The following is a 19253-nucleotide window of genomic DNA, read 5'->3' as shown; positions in this document are numbered from 1 at the left end:
TGGTTGTGCGGGAGGTGGGAGGAAGAAGAAGCCAAGGGAAGAAGCCAGACCCATGACCAAGGGTATCCGCGGGTGCGACCGAGCGGGCAATAGATGCGCTGCGAAAGCCCGCGGGGGGCCTATTCGTGGGTGAGGGTAAGGCCTTAGTAAGGTGCCCTGCTCTAGGAGTCGTAGAGCCAGCGAGGTTGGGCGGGTGACGCCGGTCGGTGTTTTAGCTTGCCGCGTTTGTTTTGTCGGGTTTGGCGTGGATTGCCCTGGGTTTGCGGTTTTTTTTCCCTTCGTGTCTTGGGAGGAGGAAACACCTTGACACACGCAGAGATGAGTCTGTCTACCCATCGTCCGGGTGACGTTGTCTGCTTCCTGCGCACAGTCTGCTTGTTGGGCTGTTTCTCGTTGTAGACTTGATGGGATGGAGGAATATCGACCAACGTGGAGGAAAAATCGTAGATGGCGAGCACGAAAACGACATCCGGAGCCCGCCTCGAAGCCAATTGGACAAACGAATTGCTACTAAGACAGCTGTGTTGCTACGATTTCTCGGAGCTCATCTCCTCTTCCTCGCAACTCACATCGCACCCAGGCTAGGCTGGAAGACGTAGTGCCAAGCTTAAAGGCAAAGCTTAGTTGCGTTCGTGAACCTAGTCGATCTTCGTTCTCGGAGGCCAAGTGGCTACCCTCCCGAAGACGGGATGTTCTCACCTCTGAAAGACTCAAAAAGAGGTTCTCTCGAGGACGTGAACCATCTCCGGGGCTTGGCGTTTGGATTTATAGTCCTCCGTAAGGCAGGATTGTGGTTGCAGTGAGTGTGCTTTCTTCCTGGGCTGGCCACGCGGCAGGTGACAAAAGATTTGAAATGTGCCAAAGTGCCCATCCTCTTCGTCTGCGTGTGACTATGTGAGTTCCTGGTTGTGGTGACAGCTTGCCGACTGATAGTCGTTCGGAAAGTTGCTATCCGAAGCCAAGCCTTTTGACTCTGCGTGTCGTGGAACTTTTCTGGACTTTTAATCGTTGATCGCTGATTCCCTGGACGAATGGATCTACTTCTCCCATTCTTTGTATTCCTTTTGCTTTTGGCGCGTATTCCACCCTAGCTTGCCGCTGATACTGTTGACCCAATCTTCGCTGCGCCGACCCTGAGCCTGGACGCTGGCAAACGGATAACGGCTAGCGCTGATCGTCACGTAGTCTCCTGGAAATAGCTCAACGCGCTCGCGACCGTCGAAGCTGGCCCACGAGTTGGTCCTCGCGTCGTAGGGCACGCCCACACGAAGAACAATGGTATCGGGTAGGATGATGGGACGGAACGAGAGCGTGTGTGCGCAGATGGCAGTGACGAGCATGACGGGGTTTTCCGGGTGGCAGAGTGAACCGCCGGCCGCCAGGTTGTAGGCGGTGGAGCCCGTTGGGGTCGAAACGCAAATGCCGTCTGCCAAGACGGAGGTGAAGTGTTCGTCGTCACCGAAGATTTCAGTGTACGACATTGCTATTGGGGTGGCATGATCAGTAATCTAGAGTTCGCTCAGCAGGGAAGCATGGTCGAGGACTTACTTGGGTTTGGACCACGATCGACGACAATCTCGTTCAATATCTCAAAAGTTCCGTCTGGTTTGTGGGTGTGTTCATCTTCCCTCTCCTCGCCCACTAGCTCTTCCACGAGGTCAAGCTTTCGCCCGTCGTCGTCTTGGCTCGAGCTGCTCTCTTCACCTTCCACCAGCTGTTTTCTCGTCTGGCTCCTCATGATGGTTCCCTCAAACCGCAACCGCAAGCTGACTGTAACGCCTTTATTGAAGGCATTCTCGAGGATGCTTTGGTAGTCCTCAAAATCGAATTTCGTCAGGAAACCCAAACTACCGAGGGAGAAGCTCAGCACCGGCGGGACAATGCGCTGGAAAAGCCAGCTGGCGTAGAGTACGGTACCGTCGCCACCCAATGAAATAACAAAGTCGAACATGTGCGGCCGGTTCCGACACATGTCTTCATTCCAGTACCGAAGACGCTTCGATATGCCTTCCTCGCTTGTCCCAGGTTTCGATGCTCCTGACTCGGCAACGTCTTTCTTGAGCTCTTCAACTATTCCCGTCGCATTGAACTTTTTGTTGTCCTTGAACTTTTCTTCCACGTAGACTGTATACACAACATCCCGCTCATGTGACAGGAGCCATTTGGTTAGTTCCCGTGTGCGCGCAATCAGATCCGCATCGTGGATCTTGGTCAGGAGAAATATCGTCTTTACGCGGAATCTGATGCGCATACTGCTGAGCCGTCTGCTAAGCTCTCGGACTCCCCAAGCCATTTCACTAAGTTGCTTCTTGGTGAGTAGTCGGCTATGCAGCTCGTCGTCGTCGTCAGAATGGGTGAGGTCGATCTGCGAAGCAGACTTGGTAATCTCGGATCGCCAGGACTTTTCGTCGGCCTGGCCAACGTCACTGCCTTCGGGGCTATCGGCAGCCAAAATGGACGCTCTTTGCTTAGCGAGCCGTCCCTTGGGCTCAACAGTCTTCGACATGCCCGATTCCCCAGATACATCACAGGCACCGACATGTCGATGAGAGTTCTCATAGGTGGGATGACCGTGGTGGTAGTTGTCCGTGGTGGCTTTCGAGGCGCTTGATACCGAATTCGACCGAGAACCCTGGTTGCTGGCGGAGGCTACCGCGTTTCGAGCTTTTCTCTGGCTTTCGAGGAACTGGTGTACGATGCACTCAGTTCTCTGGCTAGGGTGTCGCGGCAAAGGTCTGGAAGACTCGGACGTGACTAGAGAGCTTTTGCGCCGGTAAGGGTTTCCAGGATCAAAAGTGACCTATCACAGTCTTAATACAAGGCATGCTGTTTGGCATGATGCTTTCAAATCCACGTACCTCGACAGCCTTTTGGTAGTCATCGTCACTTCCGCTTGAATGCGCATCCTCCTCTTTCTCAAAGCCAACACGCTTCTCCGTCTCGTCGTTGGTAGTCTCGGCACCCATTTCCCGCAGCAAGAGCGTCGCAATGACGAAGAAGGCGAAACAAGTTGGCAAAGTCGCGACGATGGCGGGGTAGCTTGATCGCGGTTGGTACTTGTAGACGACTTCGATGCGGTCTCACAGCATTAGCAGCGGATTGAAAAAGGAAGTGGTTTCGAGAGCGTAAAAAGCAGGCTCAATCGTCGGCAAACTAAAGGTTTATTTCGACCGCGTGCGCAAAGAGAAAGTTATCAAGTGGCTGTCTCTCTCTCTTTGCGTCGCACAGTGCCCATATGCAGTGGCAATGAGGCGATTGGGCATGCAGAGAGTGTTCGCGATTGTAACCCCGAGGCACGTTCCCCGAAAGTATGAAAGAACAGATACTAGGATCCAGGTTGCTGCCGATGCCGAGGCTCACACAATGAATGAACAAAGGTTTTGTTCTAAAGAGCGTGACTCGGAGAAGTGATAGGCAAATCTATCCAAGGAAACTAAAGAGTCAGAAGAGGTTGCAGAGTGAGAGCTGCCCACCTCAGCTTCAACGGGTGGAAGCTTCTTCAATCAGCGGGGCCAAGGTGTTAGTGATGATTGCAGCATTGTCCGTAGCCATTAGGGTGCTGGTTCGCCCGCAGTGGGCCGAGCTGACCAACATGGAAGTCAGTTTCCTCCCTGCGGGCAGGATTAGTGAGGTGGGGGGCCTATCTGTCCATGGCTTGTGCTGCCGAAGAACAGGGGCGGTAGGGGGACAAGTCGCTGACGTCGTTGCTGTTTTAGGCGGTGGGACTCATACCTTAGGACTAGACCGGTTCACGGGCTGGTCAAGTAAACGCATCAAGAATTTTAGATCTTGCACTTGTCAGCTTTGCAGTTCTTCGGCACTGTACCTCTGCGATTGAACATAGTACACCAGGATATCAAGAAAGAGGCATACGCCAGGTAGCAAAAGGGTCCAGGACCTGACACCAACCGAGTTGACCTTGCGGACGTCCGCATGACCATCTATTTACTCTTGGGGGAAAGTCTGCGCAGTAGGGATCTAAAGCTAGACACCCATTGGGTTGCTGACTGCTGATTAACATCGGGTGATGCAGCTCGCGTACTATCTAACATGAGACGATCACTCCATCACCTTGGCCGCCTCGGATGAGTTTGTTTTCCCGTGCAATGCAATGTGAGCGAGAGGCATCGCCAGGCATATGTCACTCCTCCACTTCCTGTTCGAGTGAGGAATGCCCTATCCCAAGTACTCCGTTTGGTATTTACTGGAAAGTCCAGACGATAAGAGGGGATCACCTAAGGTACCTAGGTAGGGTAAGGTAGGTAGGTAGTTTTCTACCTAGGTAGGTAAGGTACCAGGGCAGATAAGACATGCAATAATCGATAAGCGATAAGGAGCTGGGTCGTCCATTGAGGTACACCCCGCCAAACCACCAAGAACCAGCTGTTTAACCAATCACAAGCTGCAGCGCAAACAGCATCCCTCCTGATCGCTGCATCTTCACCGCGACCACGTCAGAATGCTTTCGCGCTGAGCAACCGAAACTTCACCCGCAACACGCTTCGACACATTATTGACGCGAGGTGTTCCTTCTTCGTTCCATGAATCTCCCCGGATGAAGCACACTCGACTGCTCCTTGTCTACCAACAACCTCTTAGAGCATGATACACCCATCGACGCACCTCCACTTCCTCACAGGATGAACTCTCTGTGGCCCTCGCGGCCTGCCAACGATGGCGCCGCCGCCGAAAACGAACCTCCACCGACTGGCGATGTTGCAGATGCCGTGATAGCGGATGCTGTTGTCGCAGACGTTGGTCCCGATACAAGCAACCCACCTCCTCCGCCTCCACCACGACCGTCCTTGCAGAGAAACTCATCTGCACCCTCTCCAGCTCCGGCCCCAGTTCCGATACCCCCGGCCCCAATGCCTCCTGCGCCCGAACCTCAGCAGCCTACCGACTCGCTATCATTATTGCAGCTTCGTAAAATCGTTGCCGAGTTCAGTCGTGGCGAGCCTGTCGCCTACGATTTCGTCTACAATGACATGGGTGTCCACGACGAGGAGGTTGACGAATGGTTTGTTTATCAATTTTGGCAATGGGTGCGATTAAACGCTGCTCAGCGAGCTTTCGAATGGCAGTGGCAGCACGATTACGATATACAGACAACTTGGGAAGAGACGGACTACCAGACAAAGGCCAAGTTCACGCTAGATGCTCTAGATGGTCTTCAAGTCAAGGACCCGACACAACGTTCTGCGCATATTGGCAAAGTTCTGTACCTAGTGCTAGGTCGATGGGGCGATACGTCGACGCCTGACACTGTAGGTGACAGGAGGTCGGCTGCCAGTGCGACACAATTGGAGGCTATCAGATCAAGCATCGGCTTCTTAACCTCTTTGGACGGCATCAACACTGTTTGGTCGGCTCTGCAAAGTTGCTTTGATGTATTTTGGTGAGTACTCCGGGCAATCTGTCTTACAATGTAAGTTAACTCAAGCAGGTCGGATGATGTTCGTCTCGTCCAGCCCGGCGGCGCCCAAGAGGCCCAGGATGAACTTATCAATCTTATGACCATCATGTATGTCATTATTCAGGAGGCACTGAGCTTCCCTAAGGAGCTAGAGGCTACAAGATCTGAGCTTCGTAAGTCACCTGTACTCAATCTATCTAGGAAAGGCTCGCCTAATTGCTGCTAGTTTCTCTCAATCCTGGACTGGTTGATTTTATGTCGCTCGCAACCTCGAAGCTGCGTTGGGACGACGGGAACTTGATGCCATCCAGCCAGGTACGATGATTGGTTCCGAACACAATCCATACTAACAAGTATAGATTTTTTTGCTCTTCTGGAAAACTATTCTGCTTGTTTTCGGCGGCACAAAAGAGGTAGACGAGGCGAAAAAGGCAACAAATGAATCGCCCAATGCAAAGTCCAAAGACTTTATCACAGCATCACCTCTAGATTACCATGTATTCCGGCAAGAGCTCACATCCAAATATCCGGCCTATGTCCCTCCGCGGACACTCATTCCTCTAGAACCTGAGAACACAACCCTTCTTCCACCCATTCCAAATCAGCCCACGAGGACCAGCGCAGCCAGTGGGATTTTCCCGGGACCGCCCACCTCACAAAGCGGCGGTGCTTCTATCTTGCATCAACCCGTGCACATTGCGACACCGGCTCCATCGCCGCCGCCGTCTCCTGGTGTTGGGGGCAAGGGCGGCAAAAAGCAAAATTACCAGACGAACCAGAATTTCCCTTTCATGTACCCACCGCTAGATGCCACAAGCAACAGCGCTGGTGGTAAAGGTGGAGCTGGCTTGCAGGAACAGCTTGTCGGTCGCAGGTGGGAGGGCAGTGATATTCCTGCATCCATCTTGGAGGCAGGCGAATTATTTGCAAAGAGGGTTCGCATGACCCGTGCTACACGACAGCTGTGGGAAGAGCGCGAAAGCTTCCTCAGATTCGAGAGAGGGTGGGAAGCAGATGGCGACGACAGTGATGTTGATAACCTCGACCTTGAGGGGCTGACCCTTGAAGAGAAGCAGGAGATTGCTGCGTTCAAGGCGGAGACCAAGGCTGAGGAACGTAGAGAAGCGCAACTTTCGATGCGGGAGCCCGAAATAGACTGCGGCCCTTCGGCAGATAAAGTGAACGTTGAGATCAAGCGACGTCTGCTTGCTGTCGAAAGCTTTTACGTGAGTGTTTTGGCACTTCGAGCTGAGTTTAACTAACGCTTCCACAGAAAGAATCTCTCCCTCATCTCCAGTCGCTTGTAATCGTCCTATTGAGGCCGATACTAATGAACGTCACCGCTGTGTTGTCGCAACCTCCGCAAGGTCAACAGCACCCAAGCATGGCCGGCAGAGGTGCCAATGGCGGTATGAATGGCGGCGCTGGACCTAATAGACAACAGCAGCCCCAAGACCCCTCTTCGGCCGGAGGTGGCCCTCCAGAACTCCCTGAGATGTCACCGGAGGAGGTCGATGCCGCGCGATCCCGCGAAATCACTACAAAGGCCATTACTGGCATTCTCCTGCTTCTATTGAAGTGGCTCAGAGTCTCTCGTGAGTATGCTTGGCCTCGCCCGAGGCATAGACTAATCAGGCCGCAGACATTTTGAAATCCGAATACATGACGCAACTTTTGCTGGATTCTAACTACCTTCCGCTGGTGCTCAAGTTGTTCGCCCATCAGGATGTTCAACAGGTTGTCGACAGCAAAACGGACCGGCTAGAGAACAGGTGTGTGTTGTTACCAACCCTCACGCGACACAAACTGACTAATCAGCTTTTTCCACTTCTGCAATCTGCGATCGAAATTCAAGGAGAAGTCGCCTGTACAAGCAGAGCCGGACGAGGAGGAGAGCGAGGACGAAGCGGCGCCACCACCTATCAAGAGAAGGCGGTCACCGCCTCGCGTCGCGACTGCCGCCACCCGCGATGGCGAAGACACCAGCAAGCTTGAAGGACAAGCTGCGGTGCGACCTGAAGTTGATGAGCTCGGATATCCTGTCGGCGACCTGCCAGCAGAGCCCATCACTGATTTTTCGAGAAGAAACTTCTTCTCTCTGATCAACTACCTACGAATCATGCAAAAGATTTGCAAGCACAAAGCTCACCGGAACCTTCTCCTGGTGCAGTACAAGTCTGCCAACATTCTCCGCAAATCCCTCAAGATCCCCCAGCCAGAACTCCGACTATACACCTTGAAGCTGTTCAAGAACCAAGTACCCTACTGCGGCCGTAAGTGGCGGCAGAGCAACATGCGCGTCATCACGGCGGTGTACCTACACTGCCGACCTGAACTGCGTGACGAGTGGTTGGCCGGCAGCGACGTTGATGCCGAGGTGGACTCGGCGCTGCCATTGGAGCAAGCACTGCGCAGTCTGACGCACTGGTTCAACGTGCGGCGGTACCCGGACAAGATTGCGGCCGAGCTACGGGCAGCCCTGCGCGAGGAGCAAGACTTTTTCACAAGGGAGCTGGAGAAGCTGGACATGAATTGGGCTGACGTCGGGGCCGACGATGGCGCAAACAGTGAGTGGGAGCACGATGCGGCCGGCTGGCCATAAAATTACCCCGAGCGTTAAAGTTACGAGGTATGCTGACACCTGGCGAGTGTCTGGAATAGGTTATTAAAAGCTAAGAGTCGGTGCCGGGCGATGCCTTGTGCGAGATGAATTTACCCAATCACCGAATCCCTCACTCCCAGAGGGTTAAACGCAGTTTATGACTTGTACGAACGTAGTCACGATCAAAGGACAACAGTATTAGTCAAGCAAGTTCACTATGTGCATGATTGGGTCAATGTGTGCATGTGTTCCATTGATTCGTAACCAAACTGCCAACAAGAAGCCATCGTCTCGAACGCGACGGCAAAAACTCCTCGATTTCCTGGGTATCTTTGCCAACCTAGACCAACTTCAATTCTTCCATCAACTCATTATGTGGTCTCGTTTCAATTCCTGTCTCATTCGTACCTAAACTCTGTCGTAAACACCATCGTTGTAGTGTCGAGGGGGCGGCTGCGTGGTTCCAGTCTCATGACCGTACTCATGGCCGTTGGCACCGCCAGTCGCCGTTGTAGTGTTGCCGTAGGTGCCTTCGTATTTGGGGTAGCCGACATCCTGGGCGACCGCGGTGGTCTCGGTGGCGTAGCTGGGGCGGACCTGATCGGGGCTGGTGTGCATGGGCAGCGCATTGTCGTTAGTCGCGGGGTCGGCGCGGCCGCGGCGACGGAAGCTGCTGAAGAAGCCGGGCTTGGTGCCTGAGCCCGAGGTGTAGTTGTTCTTGGGGCTGGGGCCGAAGCGTTTCTCCTTGCGGTGGTGGCGGGCGAGGGCGACTTCGACGAGGATGGAGAAGATGAAGAAGAAACTGCGTTTATATGTTAGCTGCGTTCCTTCAAAATTACGCTCGAAGTGCACTTACATTGCGACAATGGAGACTGCAAAGCAGGCAGTCTGCAGCTTACAAGCCGTGCGCAGACTGGGTAGGTGAGTCCAGCCGTCACTTCCCGTGTTGGTCGGCTCGCCGTCGGCGGGGCCGTCGCCGAAGGGGGTGCTGACGGTGCCGGAGCAGGTTCCGGCGCCGCCCTTGTTGGCGACGGCGACGTAGATGAAGGCGCCGATGAAGGCGACGTCGAGGACGATGGCGATGAAGGAGGTAAAGGCAAGCCCCGCGAGGCAGCAGAGCAGGAGGAGGCCGACGAGGGTGTAGAGGGTCGCGGCGCCCGAGATGCCCTCAACTGCGCGGATGGAGTTCGATATCGGGAGAGAGTGGTTGTGGAGGGTCGCGAGGAAGTAGGAGAAGATTGCGAGGATGAGGACGGAGCAGCCTAGCTGGACGCCGCGGATGAACCACTGGAGGAATTTTAATGCGAAGCCCATAGTTGCGGCGTATGTTGAGCTTCTTCCTTGTGGTTTCTTTGATAGTTGGCTGATTGTATGAGTTCAGTATACTCGGAAACTTGATTGTTTGGTTGACTTTGTGCGGGTTTCCTTTCTTGTTGTTTAAGTCTACACCCTGGATACCAAAGGTGAGGTGGGATGAGATAGAGTCAAGGTGAGCGAATGGGGAGAGGGAGGTTCGAGACCCTTAAGAATTAAAGGTTAAATGGAAGGAAAGAAGGAAACAAGGGCTGCCTCCCTGCTTCGTCTGCCGGTAAACGGACTGACCGATCCCGCTCCATTGCGTAGATCGTGGCAAGGTTCAGCGCTGTTCAAGCTTGTCTTGGGCTCTCTCCGCCCCATCCCCGTTTATTCCTGGAACATGTTCTTTACGTTCTACGGATGCTGCGCACACGGTCAGTGTATTCACCATACACACCAACACCCCCAAAGTTTGCAGCCAATTCACCCAATGACGGAGGGCAGGCGTCAGGTTCTTGATCCGGGGCGCTGTTTGCAGACGTTGATGACGGAGGCCGTTGTGGCTGAATGGGGGTTGTGGGCAAGTGGGCCCCGATGATGTCAGGCGTCTTGGAGGGATAGACGTCGCCGTGATTGGGCCGGAGCCAGAACGTATTCTCCACTTGTTCTGTGCCGGAGGGCCGGCACGGCCACGGTGGTGGGGTCTTCTGTGGCTTTGGCGGGGCGGATGACTTATGGAACCTGGAAGGTGTGGGGAGGGATCGCTCGGTTTCCCAGGGGTCTTCCCATTTTACCTTTCGCTTTTGATGTGACTTGTGACTGAGAGTTTCCACTGCCCCCTAGCTTCCCATGCCAGGGTTGGCTTCACCTTTTATCGGCTCGCACGGGATAGCCCAGAGCCCAGACCCGTATGTTGACGTTGTAAAGGTGGTGTTCATGACTAAAAACCTACTGCGTACAGTAAGGTGTACCAAAAAGTCGTGGAGCCCTGGGATGCTTCATGTCCAAGACGGCTAGAGTTTAAGAACGGCAGAGTTTTTCAGCTTTCCCGGGATCATCTCCCTTTGGACGGTTCTCGGAGCAGCTTCTCAGACCTATGACTGATTTCCCAGCGTCAATGCATCCATACTGGCAGACTACGAGTGTTGCAAATGCCCACGTTCTGGACTTCTGTCGCATCTGGAATAAACGTCTGCTCAACTTGAGACTGCGTTCAACCCCGCTGGATCCGGTTTTGGTTCTGTCTGTGTCTTGGTCTGGCCAGCTCATGCGTATACCTACCCAAAAGACATCCCTTAGTGTACTGTACGCGTCGCTCTAGTATGTCTCGGTTTAAAGGCCTGGTCCGGGCTGTTGAAGATCATTGGCGGGCCGGCACCCAATTGCAAGGGCGGTCCTACCTATGAGATAATTGATGATCAGCTATGCAACCACGGCACGTCTCTTCTCCGTTGAGTTTCGCGTAGAGTTTGTTCTTCCCGCTGCCAGGTTTTTTGTGGATTTGCACGGTTCTGGTCGTTTCCCCTGGTCATGTCAGGGTTTCCCCAGATCGTGGAAAAACCCACCCGCCAGAAATTCAAGAGCACTCTTCTGTACGGAGTGCAGCTCGGACACAATCGCTGCATCGAAGAGATATGGGTGACTGGTAATTGTTCATCCAACTTGTATATAATAGCGCAGTCAGCGCTGTTCTCACAGCTACCGGTACTGTTTTTTTATCATCTCGGCGGTGGACTATTGGTCTTTTGGGACTAGGCGTCAAGTCGGCCTGTTGCTCTCAGTCCGGTCATATTATGTCATTGCCTGCTCTATCGACGCATTGTCTGACGGGTAGCGCCGAAGGCAATCATAGCGGCGGCTTTGAAGCTGTCGACGATCGGACGATTTCGACGGAAATTTGTGATGTCAGGTTCCAGTCAAGTGCCTCGGCCCGCGGAGAAAACTACCGGTAGAAAGAAGGACTACGCGACTTCCTTTTGGGCAAGAAGGGTTCGTCCGAGAAGTAGCCCAGGGCTTTCACTCGACAGTGGCGTTCCTCGCATCTAGACAAAACACCACAGTCGTCAATCTCGAGTGTAACTGGACAACAATCTTGGGTTGCAAAGAAACCGTAAAATCCCGAGACGAGACGCCGTTTGTGTTTGTGTAATGTCTTGCGGAATTGAATGCCTTCCGACTTTGGACACTTCGGATCAGGCGCCTTCCGGGTAGGCTTCCGATGGGGCGTTCGGTGGGCTGCGGGTGGCTGTTCAAAGACTGTCGATGACTTTGCTGTCGCACTCGGCGAATTCCAGCCCTGCGATGGCTTCGGAAAATGTTTGGCCGTAGCATACCGGCGTTGGGTGAATGGGCGAAGGGTTTGATGGACGGCAACGGCCCCGCTTTCCTGGCTGGCACCAAGGCTCCGGCACATGGTGTTCCGTACCGGGGCCCCGGTGTGGGGCCGGTCGATTACAATAGGTCCCTCTACCTTATCAACAGTGCCTGTCTGGGACTTTGGTGCCGTGGGTCCCCTCGGCGATGTTGGTTGTTCGGCGCCTTCCGACGTTTCTTGACCGCCAACCACCTTTGTAGAACCTATCGGAGGCATCAGCGAACCAGTCCCCGCCGGATGATGCTTCTCAACACGATGTCGAGCCATATTCCGGATTGGCGGGCGCACAAGGTGGAACATCGGAAAGAGGTCTCTTCGAATCGAGCTCGTGGGCTGCCTCTAGCGCGGTGCGATTTGGCGGCTATTTTTCGCCGTTGGATCTTCTTTGTGAAGCCTATAATAGGTTGTTGTCTCGCATGGCCTGGCGTGTCTGGCTTTGTTCAGCCTTGCTACCGTTGGCCGAGCAGTCAGTCGGTAAAGTGCGGTGTGGGGATGGTATTCTTTGTCCCATCTTACCGTTAGGAAGACCACAAACCGAATCACGACGCCGAGCAGGTGGGCAAACCGCGCGCTATCCTGGAGGTAATATGGTGCTCGGGTCGTGGAGAAGGGCTAGCTGGACAGTTTATTTGCCCCTTCCCACATTGCGGCGAAAAACGATAGTACGTTTCCACTAATAGCAGCCACAATTGGCCGCCATGACAACTCCAGCTCTCGCAATCTGGAGGATTCTTCAAGTACTTGTCCTTGCAAAGCCCGCTCCCAGCCCAAGTGGAGAAACCAAGCTGGGCAGACTTCAACATGGCAAGAGCGTCTTGGCAACTTTCGTGATGGGATGACAGCGGGAGGTGGGTTCCAGTATTGACAGGACAGGCGAGCAGAAATCGGCCTCCCTGACTCGAAGATATCTGGCGCGTTTCCAGAAATTGCGGGTTTCTGGTCCCCTTTCAAAGAGCTCCTCATGATCAGTCCCTGTACTAATGGCTGCTTACTTCTCGTGTGCTGTCAACGTCCAAAACAGTAAACATTGGTACGGATAGACACAATCAATTTGCCGTCGGAGCCGAATCTGCGAGGTATCGTCAGCCAAACTGTCAGTGTCCTGATTTGTTCTTCCGCATGAACCCCTCTCCGCTATCATCGAATCCCCGAATTGATAAAGGTTATGCGCGTGAGGTCGGGAGCATTACGCAAGCTGCAATATAAACAAGAGATGCATGCGTTCTGCAGCATCAGCTGGAGCGCCATGATTGACATGGCATCAATAGTTTGGCATCGGCAACGCAGGGCAGGGGCAAGGTTGCCACACCAAATATACGAACCGGAGGAGAAGTCAGGCTCGCGGCTCGTCGGCCTCGAAGTGCAAGAGTGCTTTGCCTGGCTGACTCGGCCTGCTGAGGCAATGCCGAGAAGGGGGCTTTCCCACCTTCCGAACATCACCAGGCCAAGACCACCACCCAAAATGTCGGGATGCAATTTACTGCTCGACGCACCATTGGGCCATTTCCCTCTCCAGAAAACCCTTTGGAGGGCATCTCGAAGAGTTGAACCAACCGATTAAGGTTAAGCAAAGTAAGCCGTGCTCAGGGGCAGGGGATCGTCACCCCGGCACCCCTGGTTTTGCGGCTGGCACCGACAGCAGCCACAAAATGCCCGCGGCCAATCACGACGGCCGCGTAGTCCAGTTTATCTTGATCCATCCAATGCGAGGTTGGCACTAAATCCAAAAGGGAAAGAGGGGTCCCAGCACCCTTGGCAATTTCTGCCAAAAATACGAAGAACTCACTCTCAATTTCTCACCCTTACCATCAATCTCACCCTCACTCTCACTCTCACCCTCACTTCAAGGGACCTTCACTAGTAGGGGATTTGCCTCCCATCCACCCGGGCCTCACTCACTCTTCCCAGGGCAAGATTTAGCTGTGCCGCCATTCTCTTTTGGCGCTACTCCGTACACCAAGCATACACGGAGACTACTTCCCTTGCTGGCGATAGAGCCCCTCCACAACAGCCTAGGCCTGCCCAGAGTACCTAGATCATCCGTCTCCTGCGGTCAGGTCGCCACGGTTCCGACGGCCGGCTCGTGTACGTTGGCAAAAAGTTGTTGCCGCATCTCTTTGTCTATTCCTTCGTGGTTCTGGTGTCGTTTCACACCATGTCTCTCATATCTAACGACCATGGGCCACTATCTCATCTCTGTTTTCTCTCACCTCCCTCGCTTCGCCTTCTCCTTCTACATCCTTTACACTTTCTTTGGTCTATCTATGCCTTTATAGTGCTCTAATTCAAAGGTCAAGCCGTTACTATTACGGACGACCAAGTCACTCACTTGCACTACAATTTGTAATTCGGTTTCCTCGTAGTCGAGGTAGCATACCACCATGAAGGTGAACTCCTCCATACTGTTGAGCCTTCTTGGCTTGGCCTCACAGGCCCAGGCTGATCCGACCTGGCCCTCGGACATTGACGAGTTGGAAGAGATCATGTACCAGTCATTCAACTTCGGATCAAGGCACTTTGCCGACAACGTCTTCCCCTGCGCCAAGGAGGCAACGGGCACCGGCCGCCAGACTGCTGCAGAATGGCTGCGAACCGCTTTTCACGATATGGCACCGGCCAACGCGGGGGCAGGAGTTGGCGGGTTGGACGCATCAATACAATATGAGCTGTCGAGCACCGGCGAGAATACCGGTCCTGCTTTCTCGACAACTCTGACCTTTATGGGACATTACCTGACCCGCAAAAGCAGCATGTCGGACCTCATCGCTCTAGGAGTCTACACTTCCGTCCTGTCGTGCGGCGGTCCCTCAGTTGCAATCCGATCCGGCCGCATCGACGCAACCGTGAAAGGAGCCGCCGGCGTACCGCAGCCCAACGAAGTCATCCAAGTTTTCAAATCAAAATTCAATCGCATGGGATTCACGCCACAGGAGATGATTCAAGTCACAGCCTGCGGCCATACAATTGGCGGCGTCCACACGGCCGAGAATCCAACTATCGTTCCAGACGGCACAAATGCGAACGGCTCCGCACCCATGGATAGCTCAAATGGTGTCTTTGACAACAGAATTGTGACCGAATACCTAGACGGCACCACACGGAACCCACTCGTCATCAAGATGGGCACGGCTCGAGCCAGTAATTCCGATTTCACCGTCTTCAGCTCCGACCAGAACGCCACCGTGAAGGCCATGACCGACCTCGCAGTCTTCAAGTCTACCTGCAAGACCGTCTTTGAGAAGATGATCAACACCGTGCCATCTGGTGTTACTCTTGGCGATGCCATCGCACCCTACACCGTCAAACCGTCCCAGCTTCAGCTGTCGCTCACCTCGCCCACCATCATGACTCTTACAGGATACATTCGCGTCCGAACTACCGCTATCACAGGCATCTCGAGTCTGACGATCAATTACAAGAACCGAAGTGGTGGGTCTACCTGCGGGACCGGCTCCTGTGTTTTTACAATTACCATCTCGGGCATCTCAAAGGGCTTGGAAGACAGCTTCTCCTGGTATCCCATCAGGCAGGAGATCCCCGTCAGCACGGGCATCTCATCCTTTACTGTGACGATCAACAAGAGCGATGGATCGAGCACATTATTCAACAACAACGGCAACGGGTACCCGATCCAGGATGGCATCTTTCTCCAGACGTCCCAGAGCTGCCTGACGCAGAACTCCGGCGATGTTACACTGGTCGCCGCAGTCCGCAACGACCGCACGTCTCTTCCGGTCAAGGCAGAAATCTCTTACAAGACGGCGCGGACAAGCAGCGTGGTGCCGCTGCTGGGTAAGATGACCGTCGATATGGTCAAGGGCGACTGTGTAGGCAGCTACACCTTTTACAGTGTCACAACGAACATTCCCGGTGGCGTTAGTTTCGAGTCGACTTTTGACTTCATCAGCGGAGAGGGCGCGTCCGCCATGATTGACCCCTTCAAGAAGGCTGACCCTATCGGTGGGACATGTTCGAGCTGGACGGGAGGGTCTCCTACATGCGGCAGCGTCACAGTGTCGTCTTCCACGTCCAGCGCGGCCCCGACTGCTACGATTTCCCACCGACAGACTATGGGTGGCTACAAGCTCGTCTCCTGCTGGACCGAGGCTTCGGGTGGCCGAGCTCTCACCGGTGCCGCGTTCGCTTACGACGGCATGACCCTCGACAGCTGCATGGCAAACTGCACGGGATTCGACTACTGGGGCACCGAGTACGGACGCGAATGCTACTGCGGCAACTCTCTGGCTACGTCCAGTAGTTCTGCGCCCTTGGCCGACTGCAACATGCCATGCTCTGGTGATTCTACGCAATACTGCGGAGCCGGGAATCGTATTGAGTTGTACTCGACCACCGCCACCCGCACCAGCAGCTCCACGGCCGCTCCCACAGCTACTCTCGCACACATCAGCACCATCGGCAAGTATTCTCTCGTCGGCTGCCAGACGGAGGCCGATGGCGGTCGCGCCCTTACTGCTGCTCAGACTGCTGCGGACGACATGACTCTCGACAAGTGTGCTACTTTCTGCTCCGACTACACATTCTTTGGCACCGAGTATGGACGCGAGTGTAAGTGTTGAGTGGGTCTTGGGGCATGAATGAGAACTAACACGAAGTAGGCTATTGCGGTAACAGTTTGGCAGCAACCAGCAAGACTGCGTCCCTGAGCGAGTGTAACATGAAGTGCGCCGGCAGTTCGTACCAGTACTGTGGTGACGGCAATCGTTTGGAGCTGTACCAAGCCGGCAGTGCCTCGTCTACTTTGGCGTCGACGGTGGCTACTACGACCTCGAGCAGCACCTCGTCATCAAGCTCTATCACTGTCTTGGTGGCGAGCGGGTCAACGTCTTCTACTCTGACGTCTGCTTCTGCTACTGCCAGCAGTTCTTCGATCTCGTCGCAGGTGTCTACTTCAAGCTCGAGCAGTATTGCATCTTCCACCAGTTCTACGTCTTCTAGCAGCGTGCCATCCTCACCAAGTGCCACGTCCTCCTCAAGCACCTCATCGAGCATCGCATCGTCCTCCAGCAGCGCCGTAACTTCAGCGATAACCTCGCCCTCTGCCTCCAGCACCATCTCCACCTCAACAACTGCCTCCCCTACGCTGGCTCACAAGCCTACCATCTCGCCCTACACCCTGGTAGGCTGCTGGACAGAAGGCAACGGCGTCCGCGCTCTGAGCCAGAAGAACTACGCCTCTGGCGACAACATGACGCTCGAGTACTGCGCCTCGTACTGCTCAGACTATAAGTACTTCGGCACGGAATACAGCAGCGAATGCTACTGCGGCAACTCCCTCGCCTCCACCAGCGCTGCCGCGCCCCTGGCGGACTGCAGCATGACCTGCTCCGGCAACAAGTACGAGTACTGCGGCGGCGGCAACCGCCTGACGCTCTACCAGTCCGACAAACAGGTGACGGGGCCCAGCCAGCCCGCCACGGCCGGGGTCTACGCTTTCCTCGGCTGCCGCACCGAGCCCGCGCAGGGCGGACGCGCTCTGGATGCCAAGGCTACGGCCAGCAGCGACAAGATGACCAACGAGGCGTGCGCGGCGTTCTGCGATGGGTATAGCTACTTTGGCACGGAGTACGGCGGCGAGTGCTATTGCGGTAATGCCCTGCCGACGACGTCGCTTGATGCCCCGTTGAGCGATTGCAGTATGTTGTGTACTGGCTCTAGCACAGAGTACTGCGGTAACGGCAACCGTTTGTCAGTATATAAGAAGTGAGAGCGGTGTAGTGATGCGGATGGGTTTGGGCCTTAGACCCGGCGCATGTAGTTATGCTGATACATTCGGCATCGACGAGATTGGAGATATGATACCTTTTTGGTCAAGAATTTCGGCCATTTATATAAAATTATAATGCATGTTACTCTCTTTGCTTCTAGGTCGAATGAACCATGTGTAGATACCTAGACTAGGGATGAACCAATTCTCCTTCTCGGCTGGCGAGATATGTGACATCCACATGCTGTCAGTGTGCAATCCGCTCAACTCTTGCGAATCATCATTGCCAAGGAACATAGTCAAGTATTAAACTCATAGTAGATTAAAGGCCCGGGTCAACTCTTCAATCATTTCATCTACTTGAAGTAGTACTCTATCCTTACGCGTCATCGTCGGTGGGAAAATTCTAAAGTTTGCTTACAGTCGGTAATGTCATGCATGACATCTTCACCGCTATTGGTCCTTCAAAAGTTGACCTTGGTCAGTCCTCTTAAGGGGGAAAGCGTTGAGTACCTCAATTATAGATCCCGTTCAGGTTATCCAGGACGTTCGCCTTTCTGCTGCCTCCGTCGCCCACGTCCTCGTCTTGTCCTCACCTACCGAAGAGCTGCCTTCTTTCTTCCTTCTGTCGTCGCTATTAAGACAGGCACTTATCGCCAAGACGATGAAGACAGGCTAGCTGTCTTCAGGGAGGGCTCAGGGCTCACGTCAAGTAGACTGGGGATACAACATTGTATAAGAAAGAGATGACATCTGACAACACATATTCACTGACAAATCGGAAGCAGTGATCTGATTTTGTCTGACTACAATGCTCCAGCCAACTATCAAGAGAGAAGAAAGACAGAGATTCGCTCATTTCGGCAAAGACAAAAAAGTTTAGGTACGTTTTGGGGACAGCATGCTCATTCTACACAGAAGCAACTTCAATGTGGCTAAACTACTCTTGTTCCACGACGATATCTTGAAGTGCTGATAGGACCAAGATTTGAAGATACGTAGTAGCCGCAGCCTTCCATAAAGCAAGAAGAACCGTAGTTCAGGAAAACCTCGCAGCGCAGCTCCCTCCCAGACGGAACTCGCTCTTGTGTTTCTTTTCTCTTCTGTGAAGATTCCATATACGATTTCTCGTCTCGGGAAAACTTGTTGCGAGGGTGGGCCTGGTGGCCGCGAACCCTGCCAGGCAGGAGCAATGTTGAGAGCATGGATAGAGGCGAGCTCTCTATCATACAGTTCATCTTGTATCGGATTTCAGATATGACTCGCTGGTTATTGTATCCCCTCGTGACTTGATCCTGCCGTTACACGCTGTTCTCTTTCAGAGGGACGCCTAGTTGGATGACTTGACGTAGATGTAAATGTCCCGGGAACTTCACTCGCAATTTGAAACCATCAATCTAGTCTGTGTACCTAATACATTATGTTTCAGTTAACTTGAACGAACGTCACCCAGGCTAATAAGAGAGAGTTATACAACTCTCAAGATGGCCGACGGGTATTATCATGGTCAGCTGAGCCAGGCAAACGAATTCGCAACGTTTGGTATCTTGGAGATATCTTGACCTCGATATCAACAACACCGACATCACCTTGAGATTGAAGCTAGTATGCCGCAAATTAGTTGTTTCTGGCTTATGATCTAGATGCTCACATCAGACCTTCAATCTGTATCAAAGCATGATCGTTTGTGATTTTCATCGCGAGCTGTTATGTCATCCAGACTGACCATGTCTGAACGAAGTTGAACGTCCAGAACACAGACAGGCGATCGTCTCGCGAGAGGAAAAGCCTCATTGCACTTCAATAAACTTGAATGCCGTGCGTCAGTTGAAACGAAGGA

General features: G+C 53.6%; 7 protein-coding genes across 7 annotated transcripts; 3 read left to right on the top strand and 4 right to left on the bottom strand.

Moving 5' to 3' along the window:
* Nucleotides 1-161: 161 nt before the first annotated feature.
* Nucleotides 162-440, bottom strand: CABS01_06865 (uncharacterized protein; the record flags this gene model as incomplete). The annotated part of the gene is made up of 1 exon (XM_060540230.1): nucleotides 162-440. A coding segment is annotated over one exon (279 nt), but the record flags the coding sequence as incomplete, so codon positions are not given.
* Nucleotides 441-1037: 597 nt separating this feature from the next.
* Nucleotides 1038-2966, bottom strand: CABS01_06864 (ATP-NAD kinase; the record flags this gene model as incomplete). The annotated part of the gene is made up of 3 exons (XM_060540229.1): nucleotides 1038-1483; nucleotides 1549-2800; nucleotides 2859-2966. The coding sequence occupies 3 exons, from the start codon at nucleotides 2964-2966 to the stop codon at nucleotides 1038-1040; spliced, it is 1806 nt and encodes a 601-aa protein (XP_060403913.1).
* Nucleotides 2967-4640: 1674 nt separating this feature from the next.
* On the top strand, nucleotides 4641-8018 carry CABS01_06863 (uncharacterized protein; the record flags this gene model as incomplete). Its single annotated transcript, XM_060540228.1, has 7 exons — nucleotides 4641-5398; nucleotides 5447-5589; nucleotides 5643-5731; nucleotides 5776-6642; nucleotides 6690-7011; nucleotides 7059-7188; nucleotides 7235-8018. 7 exons carry the CDS (start codon nucleotides 4641-4643, stop codon nucleotides 8016-8018), a joined length of 3093 nt encoding a protein of 1030 aa, XP_060403912.1.
* A 408-nt stretch (nucleotides 8019-8426) lies between these two features.
* CABS01_06862 (uncharacterized protein) lies at nucleotides 8427-9332 on the bottom strand (the record flags this gene model as incomplete). The annotated part of the gene is made up of 2 exons (XM_060540227.1): nucleotides 8427-8820; nucleotides 8875-9332. 2 exons carry the CDS (start codon nucleotides 9330-9332, stop codon nucleotides 8427-8429), a joined length of 852 nt encoding a protein of 283 aa, XP_060403911.1.
* Nucleotides 9333-11628: 2296 nt separating this feature from the next.
* CABS01_06861 (uncharacterized protein) lies at nucleotides 11629-12553 on the top strand (the record flags this gene model as incomplete). Its single annotated transcript, XM_060540226.1, has 3 exons — nucleotides 11629-11721; nucleotides 11889-12270; nucleotides 12369-12553. 3 exons carry the CDS (start codon nucleotides 11629-11631, stop codon nucleotides 12551-12553), a joined length of 660 nt encoding a protein of 219 aa, XP_060403910.1.
* A 1516-nt stretch (nucleotides 12554-14069) lies between these two features.
* On the top strand, nucleotides 14070-17413 carry CABS01_06860 (WSC domain-containing protein; the record flags this gene model as incomplete). Its single annotated transcript, XM_060540225.1, has 2 exons — nucleotides 14070-16254; nucleotides 16305-17413. The coding sequence occupies 2 exons, from the start codon at nucleotides 14070-14072 to the stop codon at nucleotides 17411-17413; spliced, it is 3294 nt and encodes a 1097-aa protein (XP_060403909.1).
* Nucleotides 17414-18116: 703 nt separating this feature from the next.
* Nucleotides 18117-18651, bottom strand: CABS01_06859 (uncharacterized protein; the record flags this gene model as incomplete). Its single annotated transcript, XM_060540224.1, has 2 exons — nucleotides 18117-18296; nucleotides 18400-18651. The coding sequence occupies 2 exons, from the start codon at nucleotides 18649-18651 to the stop codon at nucleotides 18117-18119; spliced, it is 432 nt and encodes a 143-aa protein (XP_060403908.1).
* Nucleotides 18652-19253: the final 602 nt, after the last annotated feature.

Source organism: Colletotrichum abscissum (genome assembly GCF_030869225.1).
Source record: "Colletotrichum abscissum strain IMI 504890 chromosome Unknown Scaffold_14.1, whole genome shotgun sequence".
Classification (NCBI taxonomy): domain Eukaryota; kingdom Fungi; phylum Ascomycota; class Sordariomycetes; order Glomerellales; family Glomerellaceae; genus Colletotrichum; species Colletotrichum abscissum.
Note: the sequence above shows the minus strand (reverse complement) of the source record. Positions and strands in the feature narration are given on the sequence as shown.